This window comes from Caloenas nicobarica, chromosome 6 (genome assembly GCF_036013445.1).
Source record: "Caloenas nicobarica isolate bCalNic1 chromosome 6, bCalNic1.hap1, whole genome shotgun sequence".
NCBI classification, from domain to species: Eukaryota; Metazoa; Chordata; class Aves; order Columbiformes; family Columbidae; genus Caloenas; species Caloenas nicobarica.
The window spans coordinates 3377457-3400345 of NC_088250.1; the positions used below are offsets into that span (position 1 = coordinate 3377457).

Consider the following 22889-nt stretch of genomic DNA (forward strand, 5'->3'; position numbering starts at 1 on the left):
TTCTCCTGGTCTTTCTCCTTTGTTATTTAGATCATAATTGCTACTTTTAGCAGCAAGTTTCAGCTTTTTGAGGCTCTTTCAGTGCTGTTCAGCTTCAGTGTAATCGGACAAAGCTGATAGTGATAGTAGGTGAATCCAAAGTCCACATTGATAGTAGAAGATGAATTCGTGGTCCAGAAGTTGTGCAGCAGGACTTGGTGTGGTTTTTGAAGTTCCTGTGGACACAGTTGCTTTTAGAATGGTCACCTACAAGTTTTAAATTTTATTATCAATCTTTTCTTATGAAGCTTTCGCAGGATTCAGAAGCTGTCTCTTTGCACCCTTTCATAGGTTGTTTAAAAGCATGAACACATTTTTACTTAAGCCTTAACGATTTTTCAAGTGGGCTTTAGGGATTTAAATGTTTGTTTCCAGAACGACAGCCCTCAGGTGTGTCTGCAGGATTGTTAATGGATGTAACAGCTTTCAGCCTTAGATGGTTTGAAAATGTAAAGAGATTTCGCTCTGATAACTTGGGGTAGCTGGAGACACTGAATACAGAAGCTGACACCATTTTCCTGCTGACTTCGTGTCCCAGCTGGGTAGGTCTCCAGTGAATTACATTTAAATGACTTTAAAAATAGTAGGCTTGTAATTTAAAAAAACAAAATGCAGTTGGGACATCAGCAGTGATGTATCATTATTGGTGCTGTAGGAGACGCAGTGTCACTAACTGAACAAACCTGTTGGAGGCCACTGCGAGATGGCTGTAGAAAATGGAATTGCTGAGGTTAGCTGAGGAGAAAGAACTAAAGCTCCTAGTGATGGACGAACTGTTGATACTCAGGCGCTCTCCTGGGCCTTTCTAGATAAAAAAGTGCTATCTAAACACACTGTATGTTTTATTCATTAATAAAAGTTTGGCTGGGCTTACCAGAAAACTCCTCAGTTTATGGAACAAGAATAAGGTACTGTGTAGGACGAGAGCACTCCCACTTACCAGCTGTGACTCGCAGCCAAGGCTATGTGAACACCACTGTGTCCCAGTGTTTCCTTTGTGATTTGTTTGTTTGTGGGGAAAAAAAGGAAGAAGAAACAAAACATACTTTTGAGAGAGGCTTGTTTTTATCATCTGACTTGCTTAATGGCAGATGCATGGGGAGAAGCAGAAAAGACCTGGCGGTGAATTCTGCAGTAAGACCGTCTCTCAAGAGAGAACGGTACATTTTCTCACTGGGAAATATTCACTTTTAACCTTCAAAATTAACCTTACAGGATGTTGTTTGGTCTCAGGCTGACAGAATGGATCTTGCAGTGGAGACCCTTGGCCTATGCTTAGCCCTCGGGGAGTGACGGAATGCAATTGCTAATATGGGGACACCAGCATCCATCAACCCTTGCCTGGGATTCTCATGTTTCTGCAAAGCTAAATTTTTGGTTTCGCATATTTTATTTTATCCTTTTTCCTGTTTATAAATAAAACCTACAGCGATTTGCTATGATTTTACCGTCCAAAATTATGCGCTTTTCATTTTGTAAATGATTTCTGTAACAGTGAGCTGAAATAAGTACATTCGTTTCTTCACTGAGAGCACAGTTGTGATGACTGAGGTACTTGAAGGTTCCTCAACCAAACAGGCCGGGCTCTCTGCACAGGCCCAGGAACCGCTTGGTTATGGATATAACTGTGTTGCAGGAAGCAGTGCAAGTGTTGATCAAGCACTCAGCCGATGTCAATGCTCGGGACAAGAACTGGCAGACTCCATTGCATGTGGCGGCCGCGAACAAGGCGGTGAAGTGCGCAGAAGTCATCATCCCCATGCTGAGCAGCGTCAACGTCTCTGACCGAGGAGGGCGGACAGCACTGCACCACGCGGCTCTGAACGGTCACATTGAGGTGGGTGGTTGAAGAGCCTCATGGATCGATGTATTTTCCCAGTTCAAACGGTCAACTTGCTGTGGCTGGGTCTAGACTGAGCCCCATAGCCCTGACCCTCATGATTCCTATCGTTCAGCTGCTTTCCAAAGTGTGCGACAGGTTTCCTACCTGCAGAAATGAGACAGTGGCTGGTAAGTTGGGTGGCAGTGTTGATCTGCTGGGGGCAGGAAGCTCCACAGAGGGATCTGGACCGGCTGGATCGCTGGGCTGAGGCCAATTGTCTGAGGTTCAACAAGGCCAAGTGCTGGGTCCTGCCCTTGGGTCACAAAAACCCCATGAACGCTTGGGGAAGAGTGGCTGGAAAGTAACCGGTGGAAAAGGAGCTGGGATTGTTGGTCAACAGTGGATGAACATGAGCCAGCGTGTGCCCAGGTGGCCAAGAGGCCACCAGCATCCTGGCTGGTACCAGCACTGGTGTGGCCAGCAGGCCCAGGGCGGTGACCGTCCCCTGTAACAGATTTGTTATGACCTGTTGAGTGTGTGATCTACAAAGTTGGTTTATTTGCCGTTGTTACTTCTAGATGGTGAACTTGCTCTTAGCCAAGGGGGCAAACATCAATGCTTTTGACAAAAAGGACAGAAGAGCTCTCCACTGGGCAGCGTACATGGGTAAGATTTGGGCTGTTGCTCCTTTTTTTTTAATTTCCTATTTGCAAACCAATGGTATGTTTTAAAATGGAGAAGAGCAGACCTGGCTATGGCAAGGGAGTATTGTCTTTACCCTAAAGAGGGAAGGGTTCAGCTGATCTAAATACACAGTGTCCATTTTAGGTTTTGCATCTGCTGAGAACTTGGCTGTGATTTCCTTTTTAACACAGTTAATGGTGGGCTTTTTGTATTCCTTTTTTCATTTTGGTCTTTTTATCCTGACTCTTAATTCCAGCCTGAATTATGTTTGGTCTTGAAAAAATACAGGTTATATTTGTTTCAGTTTTTGCTAAAAACTACTTTATATGAAATGCAGATAAATATGATAATAAATTTTGCTGTTTATAAGTAGCTAAGTGATGATATTGTTAGGAAGCGCTTCATAGGCTTTCTTCCTGTTAAAAGCAAATTGTCATATTTTATTGCAGAGTGGACAAGAGCAACCAATTAGCCTATTCAAAACATCAGTGGTGTTACCAAACACCGCTCAATTAAATCAATTGACCTTATCATTCCTTTCGAGTTGAAGGAAAATTTCTTGTAGTGGGGCATTATAATTCAAAAAGACTAGGACAAGATCGCCTGTGATTGTGGTCACACTTGTTCAAGAGCTTTTGTTGGCCAAGCAATATGTTCCAGATTGTAATGTGTGAGGTGGTGTGTGCCCTCGGCCAGGAACTCCTTCATCTGACCTGTCAAAATCTTGATTTCGATCCTGACACTTTTAGAAATGAGATAATAGGAGATTTCAAACTGTGAGAAAAGCATATTGTGTGGTTTTTTGCCATACACAGACAGATGGAAGACTCTCACCAACGAATGTGGTTTGGCTTTTGAGCTTTGAATCCATTCCGCAGAGGTGAAAGGGTTTTGCATTGTGCTGTGCAATTCCACATCTTTTTTGCTGTTAATTATTTTCAGAAATACATGATGTACTTTTCAAAATATTTAGTTTACATTTAAGGCCTAAATTAGCAATGGGATTTAGGAGTCTGTAGTGTAATTTGGACAGAATTTACATAATGATACCTGAACATCTTCTACTGTAAACCCTCATGTAATTCCTGGAATGCTTAAATATCTTTAGGCACTTTGCACTTTCACCATGAAATTTCCTAGCTCCTGCACATGTCCAGAGCTGCCCCTGTCGTGAAAGCGCTGTACAACTCAGATACTTTCATTTGAGCATTTATTAAAAGTATTTTGTATTGCTAACAAAAAAACCACCACCAAGTGTTAGCAGTTGTGTTTGCAGATGACATCAACCGGACGCTGTTTCGGGAGACTCGTGTTGTAATGCTCCTGTGCTCACTGTAGCAGGGAGAGTAAACCACAAACTGTTACTGTTAGATAAATAAATGAGAAAGAAGCGTGTTGTTGTTCTTTTAGTGACTGGAACACTAATTCAGTAAAGAAAAACTGCACACATCTGGTGAAGGTGAACGCATGGATTTCTCGACAAGGCCTGGAGCTAGGATTAAGAACATTTATGTAAATGCATTTTTTCCCTTGTAGAACTGTGGGAGCATCGTAAAACAGCAGCAAAAGGGCCAGCGCATTAGCAAGAAAGCCATAATTTGGGAGAAGTGGTGCTGTAGGATGACGCACTCATTGATTTCTATCTTACCTCTTTTGAAGGTCACCTGGAAGTTGTTGCCTTACTAATTAATCATGGTGCAGAAGTGACGTGTAAAGACAAGAAGGGTTACACCCCGCTTCATGCAGCTGCATCCAATGGGCAGATTAACGTTGTGAAACACCTCCTGAACCTGGGGGTAGAGGTATGTGGTTATGTGCTCTTTGTGGCTTCCGTGTTACTCCACACTTGGAGATATTCTATTCTTCTTTCTTGTGGATGCTGCTACAGACATTGGCAGAGCTTCTAAAAAAGAGAGTTCGCATTTTCTGGATTGCCTTCTGCTTCATGTGGTTTGTTGGTTCAAGAGCCAGGAAATATTCTGGAATAAAAAATGTCTGATATGGACAGTAAATTCCAGGCCACCTTGCTGAAGAAATCAGAAAATATATGCTGTTCCTGCAGAGGAAGATGGAATAATGAAATATCCCTTGGCTCAGTGTTCCCCAAAGGGAATCTCATGAGCGGTTGTTCTCAACATATACACTGCGTGCTTTACTGAACAGCAATTCAGGCTGTTTAAGTTTAGGGACCTGTATTTCATCTATAGCTGATGGAGGGCAGGAGAAGGATTATTTTTCACTCTGGGAAGGAATATTTTTTTCAGGGCACAGACTTTTCTTAGTGTAATATTGTCACCTCAGTGGTTCGAAGCAGCAGTGAGATGACCAGAAGAGCCTGCACTGGCTAATCAGAGATGTCAAATAAAGCCATTGCATTTGCCTTTGCATTTTCAGCTGACTTGACCTGCCAAAAAATATCAGAAGTCCGTGTTCACAGGCTGTTGACGGTGAAGGGGAGTAGGTGTTTCCTGTTATTAGCAGTATTATGCTAATAACTACCTTTAACTTCCACGTTTTCCACCACTGGGGACGTGATCTTTGAGACGGCTGTTATTCGTTGAAGGGTATTCACGTCACCCCTGCGTCTTTTGTACAATCTGTCTTGTCCTATTTTACAGAACAGCACTTGAATACTAAGCCTGTCATCAAGCAGTAACGTAATCTTAATTACATCTTTATAATACTGAGCTACTGAAAGTGGTTCCTTATTGAAGTGTAAATGGCTGTCCAGTTTCACCTCCCCTTCATGCAGACATCTTTACTCCCTTCCCAAAAGAAATCTGTGGAAAGAGCTCTTAAGCCTGATTCTGTTCACAAAAATTCAATAGTCGACGTTTTATTTTATTTTTTTTTAATAAGGATTGTGAGCTTTTTCTTTATCCTACTTTCCCACTTATACGTAAAAGCTTTTCAGCTTGTTAGGACTTTTGTCATCATCATCATCATTACATAGTCCAGCTATCAGCTTTAAGCTTCAGACTGACTTTTAGAAATTGCTGGTAGGATAAAAAGTTAATAACTGTAAAGGTAAATCTTTCCAAATTAAGTTTTCTGGGGGTATATTTTTGTCAATGAAATTTGCTGGCAAGAAATATGCCCTACGACAGTTGAAGCCTTCAGCTATTTCCACTTGCAGCATGTGATGCATTATGTAAAACACTAAGCTGGTGTCTGTAATTTTAACCGTGTCTCCTTGTCTCATTGTAGATTGATGACATGAACATCTATGGAAATACTGCACTCCACATTGCCTGTTACAATGGTCAGGATGCTGTTGTTAATGAGCTGATTGACTATGGTGCTAATGTAAATCAGCCTAATAATAATGGATTCACTCCCTTGCATTTTGCTGCTGCCTCCACTCATGGAGCACTGTGTCTTGAACTGCTGGTGAATAATGGGGCAGATGTCAACGTTCAGGTAAAACTCGCATTGCAGCTCTTCGGTTTTACTTTACCCTGTTTTGCATATCTCAGGAGACTGGAAACTACAATAACGAGTACAGCGAGGCTTTAAATCCTTGATGGAAGTAGAGTGATGCTGAGAATATTGATCATTAAACTGTTTGGATGAGATTACTTCCCAGCAGACGAGGTCTCAGTGCCTTGATAAGGGTAATGACAGCTTTAAACTCTAGGCCAGCCGTTCTCCTGAAGGCACGAATCACTGCTAAAATATAGTCCCAGGAGCTCTGCCAAAATGTTGTCTCGGGGAGTGGTGGTAAGTCAAGGAACTATTCCTTTCTGGTGTTTTGCTTCCCCCTACAATATGGATTGAATTAAACCTGATTCTAAAAATTTCCTTTTGACCTTCCCGGGGAAGTAAGAAACGAAGGTTGTTAGTTTATCTGGTTTAGAGCCTGAGTTTATGAAGTCCGATTGCGTTTAGGATATCTGAACGCTCTTGATATGTAGCTGGTACATCCTGATGAAGCTGAAAGGGACTTGCTGTTATCCAACAGAGAGTACTGTAGGTACCAGGAGACTTGAAATCTCCAAGTTCATACAAGGTTTTGACTGCTTGACTTTAAACTCTGAGTGTTTCAGTTTCCCATCTGTAAAACTGGTCTAGCATAGAACATCTCTGGCAAGTCCCTTGAGATTAGTTGATAGTCTGTGCACTGTTTAAACGCAGAATCATTAAAATGAAGTTAGGGATTGTGCTTGCCAATGAATGCAAAGCCTCATGCCAAGAAACATGAAGTGATGTGAGCAGTGAGGCTGGTAATTGCTGTTTTCTCAGCTCCTCAGCCTCCTCAATCTCAGTTTCTTTCTCTAGAACCCAAAACATCAATCTCTACTTGTTGTACCTTTCCTTTCATATGCCTTCCCTATTTTCTAATTGCCTTTTGTAGACATCCTATTTTGGATTGCGTGGAAATTTATTAACCAAAACTTTTTAATATAGTGGCTTTTATTCTGGGATGTGTCTACAAAATGCAGATTGATAAACAGGATGTAGTTCTTGAATCTCTCAGAGACTGCTCCTACACAGCTCTGTGGTTCCTTTGCTTGTCATTATTCCCCTTGTTGCAAGGGTTAGGGAAAATAATGACTGAATGGGAAGTGTTACTTAAAAATAATATTAAAGAATAATATCTGGAACTGTTTTACTCGTATGCTTATACCTCCTGCATTTACCATCGTGTACAGATTCAGTCCTACAGTCTTTTGAAGCCAGTGGAGGTTTTATCTGAAGAATAGCTGTAGGATGTTGAGCCGAGGGACTTCAAACTGTTGCCAGCGCTTCACATGCTAAATGGTTGTTTTTCTGTTTTGTTTCTGTTAGAGTAAGGATGGGAAGAGCCCTCTGCACATGACAGCTGTCCATGGGAGGTTCACGCGGTCGCAGACCCTCATTCAGAACGGTGAGTTTCTGTGCCTGTTTAGTGACTCTCCAAAAGACAAGGCATCTCCAAGGTTGCAATTGTCAGTTGTTCTGTCCCAGAGTGCCAAAGTTCTGCGCTGAGAGCTGCTTAGCTCTCTGTCAGCTTCTGGCTTTGAGGTGCACTGACAGCTCTCATTCCAACCTGCCATCACAAGTCAAGGTTTTGATTGTTAACAAAATCCCATCTTCCTCCAGCTGACAGTGGTCCAGCTGATGTGTTGTGATTCTTAACCTGAAAACAAGACTTCAAAGCTGCGTTTAGGTATTTTTTTTTTCTGCTGAGAAACAGGCACAACTTTCTTCCTGAAATTATTTAAAAACTAAAAAAAGAAGTTGTTTCTAGTTTCTTGGGAGCAGTGATGCCCTTAGAGCTCAGACTTTCTCTGCCCTCCACTCAGCAGCTGTGCTTCTGTCACCTCCCGCTGGCTGCATTAAGTGTTGGATAAATACTCAAGAGAGTGAATCAGCACCATACTGTTTGTTCTGACATAGGCAGGATTCCCAATTATCAGTCACTTATCAGGTATCTCTTTTGTCCAAGAATACTACAGAGTATAACAAATGTTATTGTTGGTAATAATAAGAAATCTTATTGTTGGCAGAGGCCTGTTTCTGATTGACAGAGGTTGCTACTACTGATCGTTTACTTGTGCTTCCCAGCTTTGGCCACTGTACCAGACAGAATGGTCTGGGGTTTGTTGGTTGGTTGAGTTTTTTGCTTGTTTTCCAAAATCCCAAACTTGGAACTTAAGTGTGAAATGTTGAAGATAGCTGAACAGTTACCCTTACATTTACACGAGGTTGTATGTTAAAATGGAGGTCTTCAGTACATCATGCTTCCTTCAGGTCATCATGCATTGTTGTCGTATCTCTCTTTGGCAAAACAAAATAGTAATAATAAAAGGAGTTTGGGTAAACCGGAAGAAACTGTACTTTAATGCAATTTTTAGTTGTTTAGTCAAATATGCTGTCTGACTTACAGCTGTCTGCTCTCTGTTGGGTTTGCGTGTGGAAGGACTGACAGTTCGGCATCTGTCCTTAACACCTCTCTACTCTTCTTCAAGTTATGTGCATTTGGCTTTCATAAAGTATTCCCACAGCGAACTAGTGGAGTATTACAATACTGCGGCGCTGGTGCATAACTAGTGGAAAAACTACATTTGGAGATTAGCGATAAATGGATTGTTGTTGAAATGGAAGGTGTAGTGAGGGCAGTAAGATGAGCAGTAAGTCTGAATCATGTACTCGACTGTTCTGGGTCATCCTGTTCTTTTATTTTCACCATTTTTCCCCACCGCTGCACTTGCAGAGGGAGGTGAAAATGCTGCTGCCAGCCCACACCCAGTACCGGTGGCTGACAGCTGCCGCTTGCCGTGTGCTGGTTCTCCATCTCTGTGGCTGGACTGGTTACGCTGCAGAGACAAATCACATTTGTGGTCACTGGTTCACGCTTAATCTTTCAGTCTTAAACTGTATGAAAATGCCTTTTGCAGGAGGGGAAATCGACTGCATTGATAAGGACGGTAACACCCCTCTGCATGTGGCTGCGAGATACGGACATGAGCTTTTGATTAACACCCTCATCACCAGCGGAGCTGACACTGCCAAGTAGGTATTTCTAATGATCAAGTGTTCTGTCCGGTGCCTGGAAACACAGTTACCCCTCAGGTTCTGAAGTGTGAAGGTTAAAATGGATAAGCACAATTGTACTGTGCTGCAGTGGGTGACATGGGGCTAAAATACAAACACTTGGGAAATGCGGAGGAGAAGAAAGCCCTTGCAGAGTCCCCGTTGTGCCTGGTTACGCGCTTACAGGTGGTACAAGTACTGCTGCTTTTGCCCAAAGCATCGGTCAGTCCTGGAGGCAACGGCATTTGAAAGGGAAAATGTGTAAGTGATGGGAGGAAGCAGCGTGAACAGCACTGTAGAAGCGTGCCGCTGGTTAGCAGGTTTGCAGCCAGTGTATTTCGATGGAAATCAGCCAAAACGTGCCGGCTGGAGATCTTGAACTAAAAGAAGAAAAATATTGCTTTGGATAACTAGGTGGAGGACGAGATGGCGGGAAATGCGTGTAGGAAGAAGCTCAACAATAGAGAATGCTTAATGTTAGCTTAAATAAATGAATCCACAGCTAAAAATTTCTACCTGTTCATACAGATGCAGCAGGTTGGCAGAGCTTGTGCTGTCTCCTTCAAAGAACGGGCTGTCAGATTGTCTTTTAGTAGGTTGACTCTAAGATGTAGATGCTGGCACCAGCAAAATTAAAATTTGTACGGTGTCACCAGTCACTCCTCAGTGAAGTGAAGCAGCAAGGACAACACATCTAATGTGAAGACAGAAGAAGGATGAGCCTATGGATTCTGGAAAGAATTTTATTTTTTTTTAAAAAACAAACCAAAATTAGTTAAATACGTATATGTGTAAAATGTTGGAGAGAGCAAGATATCTTTATAAACGTCCACATTCATTTTTGTTTAAAGCTTCATAGATAATTAGGATTTATGATCTTGGAGAAGGACAATTTCCTTTATCTTTGGGTCCGTATCTGAAGTCCTCTTCCATGAGGTGATCAGACTCTCCCATCCACAAATTGTCCTGCAGAAACGAAGGGCAGATGTGAACCTACGTGCTATTGTTGAAGAGCGTGTCATTTTTCAAAAATATATCTGCCGAAGCAGGCAGGAGATGATAATCTTGTCAAAATAACTGGTTTCAGAGGCTCCACATTCATGTGCAATTGGAGGGCTGCCAGTAGCATAACATTTCTAAAATAACAAGATGCTTCGCACAAAACAATGCTAAATGCCAGAAGCTAAGATGCGCAAACCCAGAAGTCTTCTAAGACAGTAAACAGCAGCGTGCTTGGGGACTGAGCCGGGATGATTTGCTGATATTAATAAAAGCTACTGAGTGCTCAGCTTGTTTAAAAACTATGTGGTTGCCTGATACAGATTTAGCATCACGATAGGTGCCCGTCTTTTCTTTTTTACACAGCTTGTCTGCTCTGAGGGGTTTATGATGTAGTTGAAAAGAGGGCTCTGTGTTAAAAAGGGGAAAAAAGTGAAAGGGAGCGTGAGAACAGCTGGAGCGAATGGGAAGATTGGATGTTTAGTTCCTAGGATGTGGGATGAAAACTGAGAGAGGGAAGAAGGGGAGGCTCGGAAAACCCACATGAGAGTCACGTAAAGGATGTTAACTGTAGGAAAAAATGGGTTTCAGAAGTAACACTGAGAAGATTTCAGCATTTGCTTTTACCCTAGAACGGCAGGTGCAGCGTGTGTAGCTGATGCAGAAATTGGTGCATCCCGCACCAGGGAACTGACTCCCAGCAATATCTGCTCTCTCGCTTCCCCCCTTACCTTGGCTTTCACCTGGAATTTTTAGAAACCTTCCTACCACGTTCTGTTCGAAGCACAATGCTAAAAAATTTTGCTGCCTCAGAATATTTTTAACTCCTGAGAAGGCCAGTAAGGAAATATAGATAAAAATAACGCGACAGGAAGAATCTTCCTTGAAAAGGATCACAGATTCCGCCTGTGTGGAAGGAGCTTTTGATGCGTTGTGTCTGTGTGCAACCCTCATTTTTGCCTGACTCTGTGTAATGAGGCTGTTGTGCCTTGCAGGTGTGGGATCCACAACATGTTCCCTTTACACCTGGCAGCGCTGAACGCTCACTCCGACTGCTGCAGGAAACTGTTGTCGTCGGGTGAGTAAATCCCGCAGGCTCTGCGGAGCTCCGGCAGCGTCTGTGTCTTTTTTAATACTTTAATACTCGTTGTTGTGAATCGTTCCAATGAAAGGCGTCCCGTGCTGCTGTGTTTGGCCGTACGGGAGCGTGCGAAGCTTTCCTAACAACATGCTGATACTTCTGTGCATCCTGTGTTCTTCGTGCCTGAAGCTCTTTTCTCCTGACAGTTTCAGAGAATTTAGATTAATTCACCAGGAGGAGGGAGGAAGTTTAGGACCCTTTTCCAAACTGCAGGAATGTGAGATACTGGTTTGTTTTGCTATTTTTTTCCCCCAAAGAAATAATTGTGGAAATTATCTCCTTGGGCCTGCGCTGCACTGCATCATCAGTATTTCCATCTCACTGGTGGTGATGTATTCTAAACACAGCTCAAATGTGTGTCTGAATCCGGACAGACTGAAGGAGTGAGGCTGCCCAAAGCCTGTGGGCACGAGAGGGGAAACGAGGGACAGTGTAGTGTCAAGAGAGCGGCTGCAGGGTCTCACCACAGCCCAAAGCAGAAGCAGCAGGAGTTTGCTGACGCGACCATTTCAAAAGAGGCAGTATTCAGGTGCCAAATCCTCAATTCTTCTTCCCCAGGCAAGAGTTCCCATGAGCTAAAAATTCACAAGGTGGATGGCATTCTTTTTCTAGAAAATTGCTTCATTACTTAACACATAAAATCTCCTACAGCTACTTTTTCCCCCTAAACTTGAGTCCCATAGGATGTTAAAAAAAGTGTGAAAAGTGGCCATTACATGCCCCGTGACATTAAACCTTGGTGCTCTCTGGCCTTGACCACTAGATCAGGAAGGAAGAGAAGCAGCTCTGGGTGACCAGAGTCAATACTGCCAGGCTTCTATCTCGGTGAATATCCCTGTGTGCTCCTGGAAGCCTCTTTCCAACCTGAAAACCACATGCACTAAAAATGCCCCCATTTCATGCTCAGGCTGAATCTGTGGTTCTTGCTCATTCCTTCATGTTTTCTGTCTTTTTCATCTGCTGTCGCAGTCCTCTTGATGAATATCTGCCTCATAAATGCTTGTCACATGGTTATAAATAGGGATGTGGTGCAGAGCTGGATGTGGAAATAGATGCTTGTCGGCTTTGCAGCTCTTTTTATAGAGCTGCCAAACTGGAGCAGCTGCTCGCCGTTCCCCTGACAACCTCTTTCTGACTGTAGTTGCTTGCATTCTGTTTTTTTTTTCTTTTCCAACTAACTGATTTTTCTGTCTCTGCGATGTTTCTTGTGGTTTAACTAGGACAAAAGTATAGCATAGTGTCCTTGTTTAGTAATGAGCACGTGCTGTCTGCAGGCTTTGCCATAGACACCCCTGACAGTTTTGGAAGAACGTGCCTCCACGCTGCCGCCGCAGGAGGGTGAGTTGCTCTGACTGGAGCTCTTGTTAAATTATTTTGGGGCTCCGTTGCAGATTTGGTGCCAGCCAACCTGACTGTACCATCCACAGAAGAATTTATAGCGGTACGAGGGAATCACAGCGGTCTCGTGTCAAATTTGGGTCACTTGAGGCTGGTTTTCACCACTACCCTCACGTAGGGGTTGCTTGCAAAGTAAAGGAAATCATCAGTTCCTACAGCAAAGCGAAAGAGGAGCAGGAGTTATTCCTGGTCTCCGCTTTTGGACTGTGTGCTTGTCCAAAAATGCAACCGCACAACAGTGCCCATCGGATTGCAGCCCTGGAGTCCAAACGCAGCTCATCTCCCTCTTGCCCATTTTTCAGGCGCAAGTTTAAAAGCTGCTAAAAGAAAAGCCAAGAAACCAAAACAACAACAAAACAAGCCCAAACCAAGCCCCAACCTCCAAATTAGAAAGTCAAAAGACGGTAATTCTCTCAGTGTGATGCATTCCTGCTAAGTGCTGGGAGGCCAGAAATGGAAACGAGTGAAAACTGAAATACATCCTTTTAAGTTGTAAATGTTGCATCCAGTTAGTTTAAGTATTTCCCAATAATTGTCAGTGGGGAGCTGTGAAGTGAACCTAGCAAAAGGACTAAGAACTTGGCGAGCGTTGAGTTTTGACTCTTCTGTGCAGTAGTTTGTGGCTCAGAAAACAGCTGAGATGGAGCCTTGGCCGGAACCCAGCTTGGATTCTAGCTTGGTTCTGACACGAAGAAATGCTCATCCCCTGCAAATACTTGGCAGTCTTTCTGGAAGTTGTTTTTTCTTCTCAGTGGACCAAAACGTATGTCACAAAGTTTTTGTTATTACAAAAAAAACCCCCAGACAAACAAAGAAACAAACACAAAACCCTAAAAAAACGGATGCAAATGCAGTTTTTATTATTCTTATTGTATTACTCTCCTTGATACTTGTCTCCCATTAATAGAGGAGGTGTGACTGTTGCTTGGATGGAAATTATTATAGTATAGTTCAGATGCCACCTCTTCGATAAGGCTGCACCCCAAGAAAATAATAAAACCAACCTGGAAGGCTAAAGACAAACAGAGGCTCCATGAAAAGAAAAAGTGGCTTGTGAAATTAACCCGTATTTTCCCAGTGTTTTACTACAACCGTCATCATTAACAAGTGTTTTTATTTTTAGTACGTTGTGGTGAGTGTTCTGTAGCTATTTTATGCCACGGCAATTTAGAATAGGGATGAACATATGCCAGCATATTGCATCTAGTCTTTTTTTTCCTGAGGCTGGAGCTATACAAAAGGCATTAGTTTCTCTCCTGACATATGCCTGGTACTCCCATTACATTAATGGGAGTTGCACGGGTGCGAGGAAAAGAACAGACTTCAAAGGTCTGCTGGTCTGATTGTGAGCACAGATGATTTATTTATTGCCCCTCGGAATGCCAAGGAGTCTTGGAAAGTGCTGCGCTTCTTGACATCATTTTCTGGCTTGGAATCATACAAAAGATGTGCGAATTCACACAGGCAGCTACGTGGTGAATTCTTTCAGCAGATACAAAGCAATGGAGCCCAACTCATCCTCTTATGTCAATGCAATATTGATATGTCAGTCGCTTGAAATAGCGATGCCCCTTATTCCACAAAGCACTTAGAGATATGCTTAGATCTGTCAATAGTCAACAGATCATATGAGAATAAACCTCCTGTGATTAAATCTCACCAAGTAAACAGGATTTGAGCAAAGTGCTTGCTGTTGAATGCTTTGCTGAACGGGGGTGGATTTCGTTAAATGTCTCCTCTTCGTTATTAGGCTGGCATTTTACAAGCCTGCAACAACTTTCCTTTGAAGTCCTCTTATACAGGTTGAGTGTGGGAAGCATTTGAGTACAGCTCCCATCGAAAATCTCCAAACGCACTGAATTCCAATCACATTTAGTGTGCTCTCTTTGCAATTTTTTTTTTCTTCTGCAGAAGAGAACTTGGAGGTTTTCTAGAAAAAAATAAACCAGTTTTTTAAAGCTTTGTTTTCATGGAGTTTCACATTGTAGTTGTCTGTACCCTGTTTCTGCATGGCAAATAATACAAAAATAGAGTAATTTTGTTCATTTTAGGGAGAGGGGGCGACACAGACGTAAACTTCTTGTTTGTTCATCTTTTGTTTTCTTCTCTTTCCAGTAATGTTGAATGTATAAAACTCTTGCAAAGCAGTGGAGCAGATTTTAATAAGAAGGACAAACGTGGGAGGTAGGTAAATTATGAAGCTCATTTAAGAAAGGAGAAAAAAAAATAATCTGTCAGGCAGGGAAGAAAGACCTCAGTCTGGAAATCACATGTTCTACGAAAAATGACAGTGAAATAAAGCAGGAGTTTGGCCTTCCCTGCAGAACTCTTGCTGCTGCAGTTAAATGCCAGACAGACAGGTGCAGGCTTCATTAAATACATAAAAGCCATCGCACCCTCTTGAGTTTTCTGTTTTAAAAATATCGCAGTTTGGGGTTGTGGTGGGTTTTTTTTTTCTCTTATTACTTCTCTTATTGCCTAAATTCTTGTGCTTTTGTGCCCGAGACAACACCTGGGTTCTGATGGGAGGATTGCCGCTATATGACTTGCTTCCTAGAGGTTTTTTGTTCTCCATAGGACGTGTTGCTGTGAGTGTTGTTCTGCCAGCTAAACGAGATGCTGCAGGAGCACCAAAACTTCCTATTAACACCATATTTTGTTAAATTTGCCTAACTTTAGATTTCAGCACGGGAACGTGAGGCGCTGATACTCCCTGCTGGAAATCTGTAGGAATTAAGATTTATCGCTATCCTCAGTGGTGCATACTGGAATACGAGGTAACAAATTGTCGCTTATGTTCCAGGACACCTTTGCATTACGCAGCTGCAAATTGTCATTTCCACTGCATTGAGACACTGGTGACAACAGGAGCCAACGTTAACGAGACAGACGACTGGGGCCGAACCCCTTTGCACTACGCCGCTGCTTCCGACATGGACCGAAAGTAAGAAAGCCTGTTCGTATTCCTCGTTTCGTTTGACGCGTTTTGCCAAATCCGTGTAATTCTATTCTCTTCACGACGCTACGTCCTGTGAGCCAAAACCCCAATCCTGCCAGCAAAGGAATGTCTCTGGGATGGATGTGTAACTCCACATGGAGTTGCTCTGACTCTAAGCCAGATTTTCAGAGGATGTAGCATTTCAGCTCTGCGCTTTACCTTTGATGGAACGCGCTGGTTTGCAGCCACCTTGTCCTACCCAACTATCTTCACAACATTTTGTCTTCTGTTTTCTCCCGTGTGGTTTCCTCACAGGAGTAAGCTCGGAGAGTTTTCTGTATGTGCTTTGTAAGTCCCTCAGAAGGGTTGGAGCGAGGACCGGCAGCAGGGGAGCTGTTTACTGGGAACTGCTGGCTGTTCCAACAGACTTGCTGGAAAAGCTGGGATAGATGTACCCGTCAGTCTCTCTCCACTGGCAGAGCTGATAAAAATGCTCACCCTGTCCAAACAGGTTGCTTTTTAGGGACTTGAAAAACAGAGAGGCCTGGGGAATATGCCTTGGCAGAATGCAGTGCTGTTCTTGTGAGAAAGGGGGAAAACAGCTGCAAAACTTAAAAATCCTGTGGTTAGTGTCTGCAATTTCTAATTCCCAGATAGTTGCATATTTTGGCAATCCCTTCCTTTTAACATACTGTATAAAACAGGCTCAATTACTCTGTTAGTTCTCTCTTAAAACTGTTAGCGACCTGTATTTGTTTTAGGTCATCCCATGTTTCTCTGTCTAATTCCTTTAGATGCTAAGGAACTATTTTTTGGTTTCTTGTGGAGAGATCTGGTAAAAATATGTCTGGCTTCTTCCCAGCAGAATACCACCTCAAAGCCACTGCAAGAAAACTTCAGCTTAACTTTATGGCAGAGCTTTGGATGCCATACCAGAGCCTTGGGAGCTTCTTCATCATTTGCTGTGATTATACTGATAAAAAAAGTCTTCCAGTTTGAGATGTTCTGGAAGAAGCCTTGTTACATAGATGAAATGCTATTTGCAGTCTATGATTTTATAGGTCAGCATATATATATTTTTTTTTTTTCCTGCTGAATGGCAAAAAATTCCCAAGGTCGGGCAATCTCAGTCCAGAGAATATTTAGAATTATTCTGTCCAGGGAATCTTATTTTGGGATCTCATCGATTTGTAGTTAACTGAAAACAGATGCAGGTAGGACTTCAGCACAGGAGTACTGTCTATGAGCTTATGATGTTAATATTCAGGGGAGTTATTTTATTAATAGTTAAATTTTTTTGAGTCAGTGGACATCAGACAGACCCTGGATTTGTAGAATAACCTGGTATTGCCAGCACTCACAGGAAGAACATCAAATCTTGCTGTTAAAAGTGGGAAATTTCATATTAAAGAAAGAATGTCCTCTTCTGCGTTGTGCAGAATGCAGTCTGGAATTTGTGTGTTAAATTGGGATTGAGATTAGCAAACTGTCCTTCTACAAACCTTTCAAGATCCTAATCCCTGATGACAGCAGTTTGTAAACGTATTCTGTGTTAGCCTCGGTGGCCAGGAAAGATCAAAACGCAAGTTTATGATGGTAAGATCACAATCATAGTATTTTCCCTGCTATCTGTCCAGCTGGGAAGCAGAGATACCAAAAAAGATCCAGGTGTGCAGGGTGTGAAGACGTGCCGGGCTCTTTGAAGAATCTGACCGGGAGATTCACACAGTGTTGCCGAGATATTTCACAGAAAGTGAGGAGGGGCAGCAACCTGGCTGCTGCAGATTCAACAGAGACCAATTTAGTGTCAGTCCTTAAAGTTTCTCTAAGTCTGAAATGCTAGACAAGTACTAGCAGGTTACTGTCAGAAGAAGCAAGCTGTAGTAATCCTGAGTTCCTCTCCACAAAGAAAACAAAACGCACAGCATCGCTGCGGGAGAAACAGAAGGATTTGAGAAAGTGATTTACAAACTGTTTCTGATAGAAACCAGAATTTGCAGGTTTGGTTGGTTGGTTTTTTTCCCTGGCACTGACTTGCGGGACAATAAACGACCGTGTTGTAGTCGTTTCCGTAGCTTGCAAAACTTCCTGACTGCAGACCCGTGCAGTACACTCATTTAACTTGGATAATTCTTAATGTTGGCTGGAGGAGGTCAACACCTTGAAGAGGCCATTGGGGATGGGTGGCAGACTGCGTCAAAATCAGTGCTATGATGTTTGGAAAATAAGTTGCGTTTTTCTGTCCTCTGTGCTAAGAAGAAAGAATATTTTAGGTAACTCCCACGAAAATGCTGAAGAACTCGAAAGAGCCAGTGAGATGAAGGAAAAAGAAGCTGCATTGTAAGTTTGGTGTCAATGAAGCGGTTAGACCTCATTTCTGGAGAATGCCACTGCTCTGGGCTGCGGTTTTACACTCTGCTTTTGCTCATGCATCGCTCTGCTAAACACAAGGCTTGGCTCTAATGAGGGCTAACCTAAAGAAAAAGGCTCCATGCTCTTCTCTGTGCACATAGTCCCTAATATTTCTGTTTCTGTGCTGATTGCTGTTTTGTAGTTGAAAATACACTGCTTCGGTAATTTAATAATTCTTTAGTGTCATGAACTGTCTTATTTGAATGCTTTGCACTGAGTTTGTATGTTGCAAAAAGAAGTAGCCAATGGCTAAGTCAATGCATTTACCCGGACTGACATTTTCATGTAGCTGCTTCATGTTTTTTTTGTTTTAAAAGTCCCCTTCTTCATATGACAGCCTCACATTCACTACAAATTACAAGCTATGGAAGAAAATACTAATAACAAAGTTATGATAAGTGGCAGGAGCTATAAAGCGCATAAGGGATCCTTTGAAAAACACGATATTAAAAAAAAGCGTCAACAAAGAAGAAAATATATTTATGTACGGAAATTAACTCAGTTAAGTCTTTATTTTTCAGCTTGGCATAGTGCATGTTTGGAGGGCAACTGTTTGATATATGAGTTTTATGTCAGCAGTAGCAATTCTAGGCTGCTTACATCACAGTACAAAGTTGTGTAGTTTTCTTTCAGGCTTTGTAATAGAAAATAATTTTGTAATCTAGAGTAGCCACAAAAGTTAGGTTGAAGATTGAAGTGTGGATTTTCTGTTAAAAACAATGTCGCGAACGTGGGGATCTGTTGGTGAAAAGTGATTTGAGGTGCTGCTAGAAATAGAGAATTAACTGCCAGTTCTTGGTGCTACTCCTGGTTGCAGTGAGGGATGAGTCTGTTAAACACTGTGAGCTCGCATTTACACTGGTGAATTGTCCACAGGTGTCTAGAGTTCCTTCTGCAGAACGAGGCCAATCCAGCCATCCAGGACAGAGAGGGGTACAACACCGTGCACTACGCTGCTGCCTACGGGCACCGGCAGTGCTTGGAACTGGTGAGTGCTCAGACAGCTCTGGAAGGCTCTTATCTGCTGATATATACGTGCACACGCTCGTATTAGCAACTCTCCTCACGGTTACTGTTTGATTCTTTGGATATCCACAAATTTGTGAAAATCTGCAATGCAGTGCAGTAAACTCCAATATATGCAACCAGGTGTATCTTAAAAACATGTTAACCTTGACGATCCAGTCCTTGTTCAACAAGCTGGTGCTTAAATACTGTCTTTGGGTGGAGTTTATGTATGCTCAAATTATTTTGAGCTGTGACCCCAATATTCCCAGTGTGTGGTTGTGCCAGCGCTAAGGGAGAGTTCCCAAGCTGCACGGTGGTGTATGTGCACATTATTTGACTTGCAAACCAAGTAAATAGCTTTTGTCAGCTGCAAACCTGCCGTGCCTTTTTACCTCTGGTGAAACAATAGCAGTATTGATAAAGTTACCATAATTGAGTTTAACCTTGTGTGAAATTTAACTTTTTTTTTTTTTTTTTAATATCCTGGACCTGAATGATCAGAAATTGCATCTCACAAGAAGCCCAAAATTTTTAGCCAAAAATTGAATTCGGGAGATATATAGTATGGATTTATACAAGTTTATGACTTGTAAAAATAAATGTCATGAAGATGGGCATTGACCGAACTGCTTTGATATACAGGGTGATTCAAAATTATTGTGTCATGTATAAATAGGTTTTAATTGTTTTAAAAGAAAAGCTTTAATTAGAAAATCATATTGATATTCATGCTTTAGTAAGAACACTGTGTGCTGTTTAGTGTGTTATGTTGTTTAGTTTTTTGTTGAAGAGTCAAAATACTTAATTATTGAGAAGGAGCTCTGCACAGCACGTGCTGCTTTCACGCCACATCGACCAGCTCTGCCTGTTAGTGCTGCCACGGGAGAAATCCTGCAGCAGGTTACGTCAGGGTTACAACAGCTGGGGAACCGGGATTTGCAATTACGCCAGGGCAGCCCTGGCTCAGAATTTCAGGTGGGATGTTAAGCCTCTTTAGCTCCCTTGAAATGTCACTGCTTTTTTGCTGCTCGTGGCAGCGAGTTTGCCCTTTCCTTGTTCAGAGCCCGTGGGGACCGAGGGCTCTTCTGCTGAGCCTGCTGCCCCTTTGGAACAAGAGCAAATGTTCTTGGGATTTGAAGGGTGGATTTACAGAGTAGCCTCCTCTGCGCTGTGTACAAGCCAAGGCTTGTACAGCCACAGCAATGCGCGTTGCAACCTTACCCGCGTCTTATCGGCACGTTCTTGCGTGACTTGCTCGAGCGGAGATCTCTGTAACGACGTCTTCACTGGGGAATTCTCTTTCAGCCTTCACATCGTAGTCGCCGTGTGCCACGAGCAGGCACGGAGCAAAGTCTCCTCTCTTTTGCTTGTTGCAGTGCATATTTTCTGGCAACGTTTCAGCTGCAGACAGTGACCTGCTGTCGAGTGCTCGTGTGGCTTAGGCTGGCCAGACAAGGAATTGCTGGGAATGTAGTGCGTATGAGCGGTGCTGTGGGTTGCAGTTCTTTTTTTTTTTTTTTTCTTTTTTTCTTTTTTTTTTTTTTTTTTTTAAATTTTGGAGGGTGAAATGCAAACTGTGGACTAGACAGCTGTGCGGCAAGTGTTCTTTTAAAAGTGTAGCTTAAACCTTTTATGCCTGATGAAAGAAATTAGCTCCTTTTCTGCCTAATGGTAATTTGAAATTACTGAGATGCTCCATTAAGCCTCTTTTTTTTTTTTTTTTTTTCTCCAGAGCTGAATTTCAGAATATATTACAGTCTGTAAGGACAATCGTAAGAACTACCTTGACTCATTAACTGGCACATTTGAGTAAAAAAAAAAGCGAGGGGGAAACCACCCCCCCCCAGCCATATAATCCTTTATTATAACCCCAGAATAAAATCTAGCAGCAAAGCCTCTTATGTCTGTAAATACCCTTACTGTACAAATAAAATTGTGAGAACAGTAAATGTTATTAATCTTCATACCGAACTGGGGGAGAGAAGACAGTTTATAATAGCAGTTGCGCAGTGCTATTAGTTTGTAACAATAGAACGGAATAATTGACATGTTTTAGCTTACTTTGCATCTCACTCCCGAACCATTCAAGTTCCTGTTTCTGAGTGTGAAGAAGACTTTACAAAATCATTACGTACAGTATTAACTAGCACCGTTATGGGAAGTGAAGGGGTCACGCTGGGAATTTCCAGGAGGCAGGAAGAGAAGTAAGGGTGTCCTTACCTTTTAAAAGCTTCTAACCTAACCAGAGGGAGCCCTGCGCACCCATTTCACTTGCAGTGTCTCTGCACAGGTCTGACATCTGCTAAAACTCTGCGGACAAACCAATACGTAAAAATGCAATCAGCTAAAAGACATAATTCCAATGGCACGAGGAATTAGAAATCAGAAGTGCTGGGCCGTTCTCCAATCAGCCACCAGTAACCATAAATTGTTCGTAATTCAGGCTTATTTGTCTGTCTTCGGTGAAATGTGCTGTCGGGCTTCTAGCAGGCAGGGATGGATCGCAGGTTTTGGGTGATAAGTTCACGTTTTTCAGAAACAGATGCAACTGTGGGTACATTATGGAAGCATTATGGAGCTAGAGCCCTGCAAAGACACGCTGTTTTTTGTGTTCTTTTAACAAGTACATGTAATTGACTACAAATGCATTTTTAGGACCATGGAAACACTGGTGAAACTGGGGAATTTGCTTGGTTACTTGGACCTGGTACTTTCTGTCTCTTCGAGCATGATGTTTATCCTTCAGATGACCTTGTTTTAGTTGTTATGAAGCGGTGCTTGACAAGGCATACTAAAAATTATTAGTGCTGTGTCTTTAATCTTCCTCTTCTTGCTCTCCTTTATAATTTCTCTTCTGGTGTTGTCTGGCTATGTATCTGTGAGCTACCAGGTTTGCCATCAAATTCTTGTTTACGCTTGACTTTATGATGGAGACATTCAGCTTTATGAGTAATAAGCTCATTAAGCCTGGTTTGCATCAGCTTAAGCTGCTTTAACTCTAAGCCATGGAGATGCCTTTTGTGAGGGGTTCTCCAATCCCACAATTTGTTCCTTCAGAGCCTTAATTTTGTCCATTTTCTGTGTGCGTTTTTTCATCTACTCAAAAGGCAATTATCAACCTTGTGCCAGGAGGCTTCTGACAGGTTAAGAAAAGTATTTCTACGTTAAGATTTTGATCCTGGAGTTTCAACAGGTGATGATAAATGTAATTAAAAGTGATTACATTAGTGTGCTGGGCCGGACTCAGAGTAGAAGCCAGTATTAGGCAGGCAGAGGAACAGGCTTAGTGCTTGGGTTTGTTTTGTGGAATTTTTTTAGTTTGTTTACTCACCGTAGAAAATGAGAATGTATTCATGTATTCAGAGCTGGCTACTGCTTCATCCTGTTTATAGCTGTCTTGTATAAGAGAAGAGCAAGATTTTAAACTGGAGGTGGCTCCACATGGTAAGACCAAATGTGTTTCCTAAGCCTGCCTCAAACTTACTGAAAAACTGGTGTGCAAATTGATTGTTTTTTTTTTCCTTAGCTGCAGGTATGTGTTAAAATCTGTATTACCTGTTAATACACACGCCCACTTGCTTATGAGTGGTAATTGCATCAACACACATTTCTTTCGCAGTCCTGACATTTTACTAGGCACAAAATACACAAATAAACAAAAATATTGTTTAATTTTCTAGCTTTTTCCATAGGATTCAGGTTAGTGTCACCGTAGTAAGAGATTTGTGACACCTTATGTGTTATTAATACTAGCTTGTGTTCCAGTTTGATTTTTTGGATAAATTTGTCCTTGATGTAGATCTACCAAAGACTGATTTGTTACACCAAAATTTCAGGCATACCTCAGAGTTTAGGATAAGCCATCATGTGGTGCAGGCAGGTCAGCTCTGCCCCTACCATAGGCTTTCACTGGCCTCTCTGGAGAGTTTTAT

At 42.3% G+C, this 22889-nt stretch overlaps 1 protein-coding gene across 6 annotated transcripts in view; it reads left to right on the plus strand.

Annotated features, from left to right (window-relative positions):
* The window catches only part of ANKRD44 (ankyrin repeat domain 44), a 91993-nt gene that overhangs the window by 50473 nt on the left and 18631 nt on the right, over positions 1-22889 (plus strand). For 5 of the 6 annotated variants that reach the window (XR_010606372.1, XM_065637366.1, XM_065637363.1 and 2 more), the window contains exons 5-16: positions 1676-1876; positions 2440-2527; positions 4205-4347; positions 5753-5965; positions 7334-7412; positions 8926-9040; positions 11056-11138; positions 12476-12539; positions 14715-14783; positions 15403-15543; positions 17794-17877; positions 18826-18937. Coding sequence is in view for 5 of the 6 variants with exons in the window: in XM_065637366.1 (XP_065493438.1) it covers positions 1676-1876; positions 2440-2527; positions 4205-4347; positions 5753-5965; positions 7334-7412; positions 8926-9040; positions 11056-11138; positions 12476-12539; positions 14715-14783; positions 15403-15543; positions 17794-17877; positions 18826-18937 (1392 nt within the window). In the remaining variant the exon portion in view is untranslated. The remainder of the gene's footprint in view (positions 1-1675; positions 1877-2439; positions 2528-4204; positions 4348-5752; positions 5966-7333; positions 7413-8925; positions 9041-11055; positions 11139-12475; positions 12540-14714; positions 14784-15402; positions 15544-17793; positions 17878-18825; positions 18938-22889) is intronic. The other variant, XM_065637362.1, reaches the window with a different exon arrangement.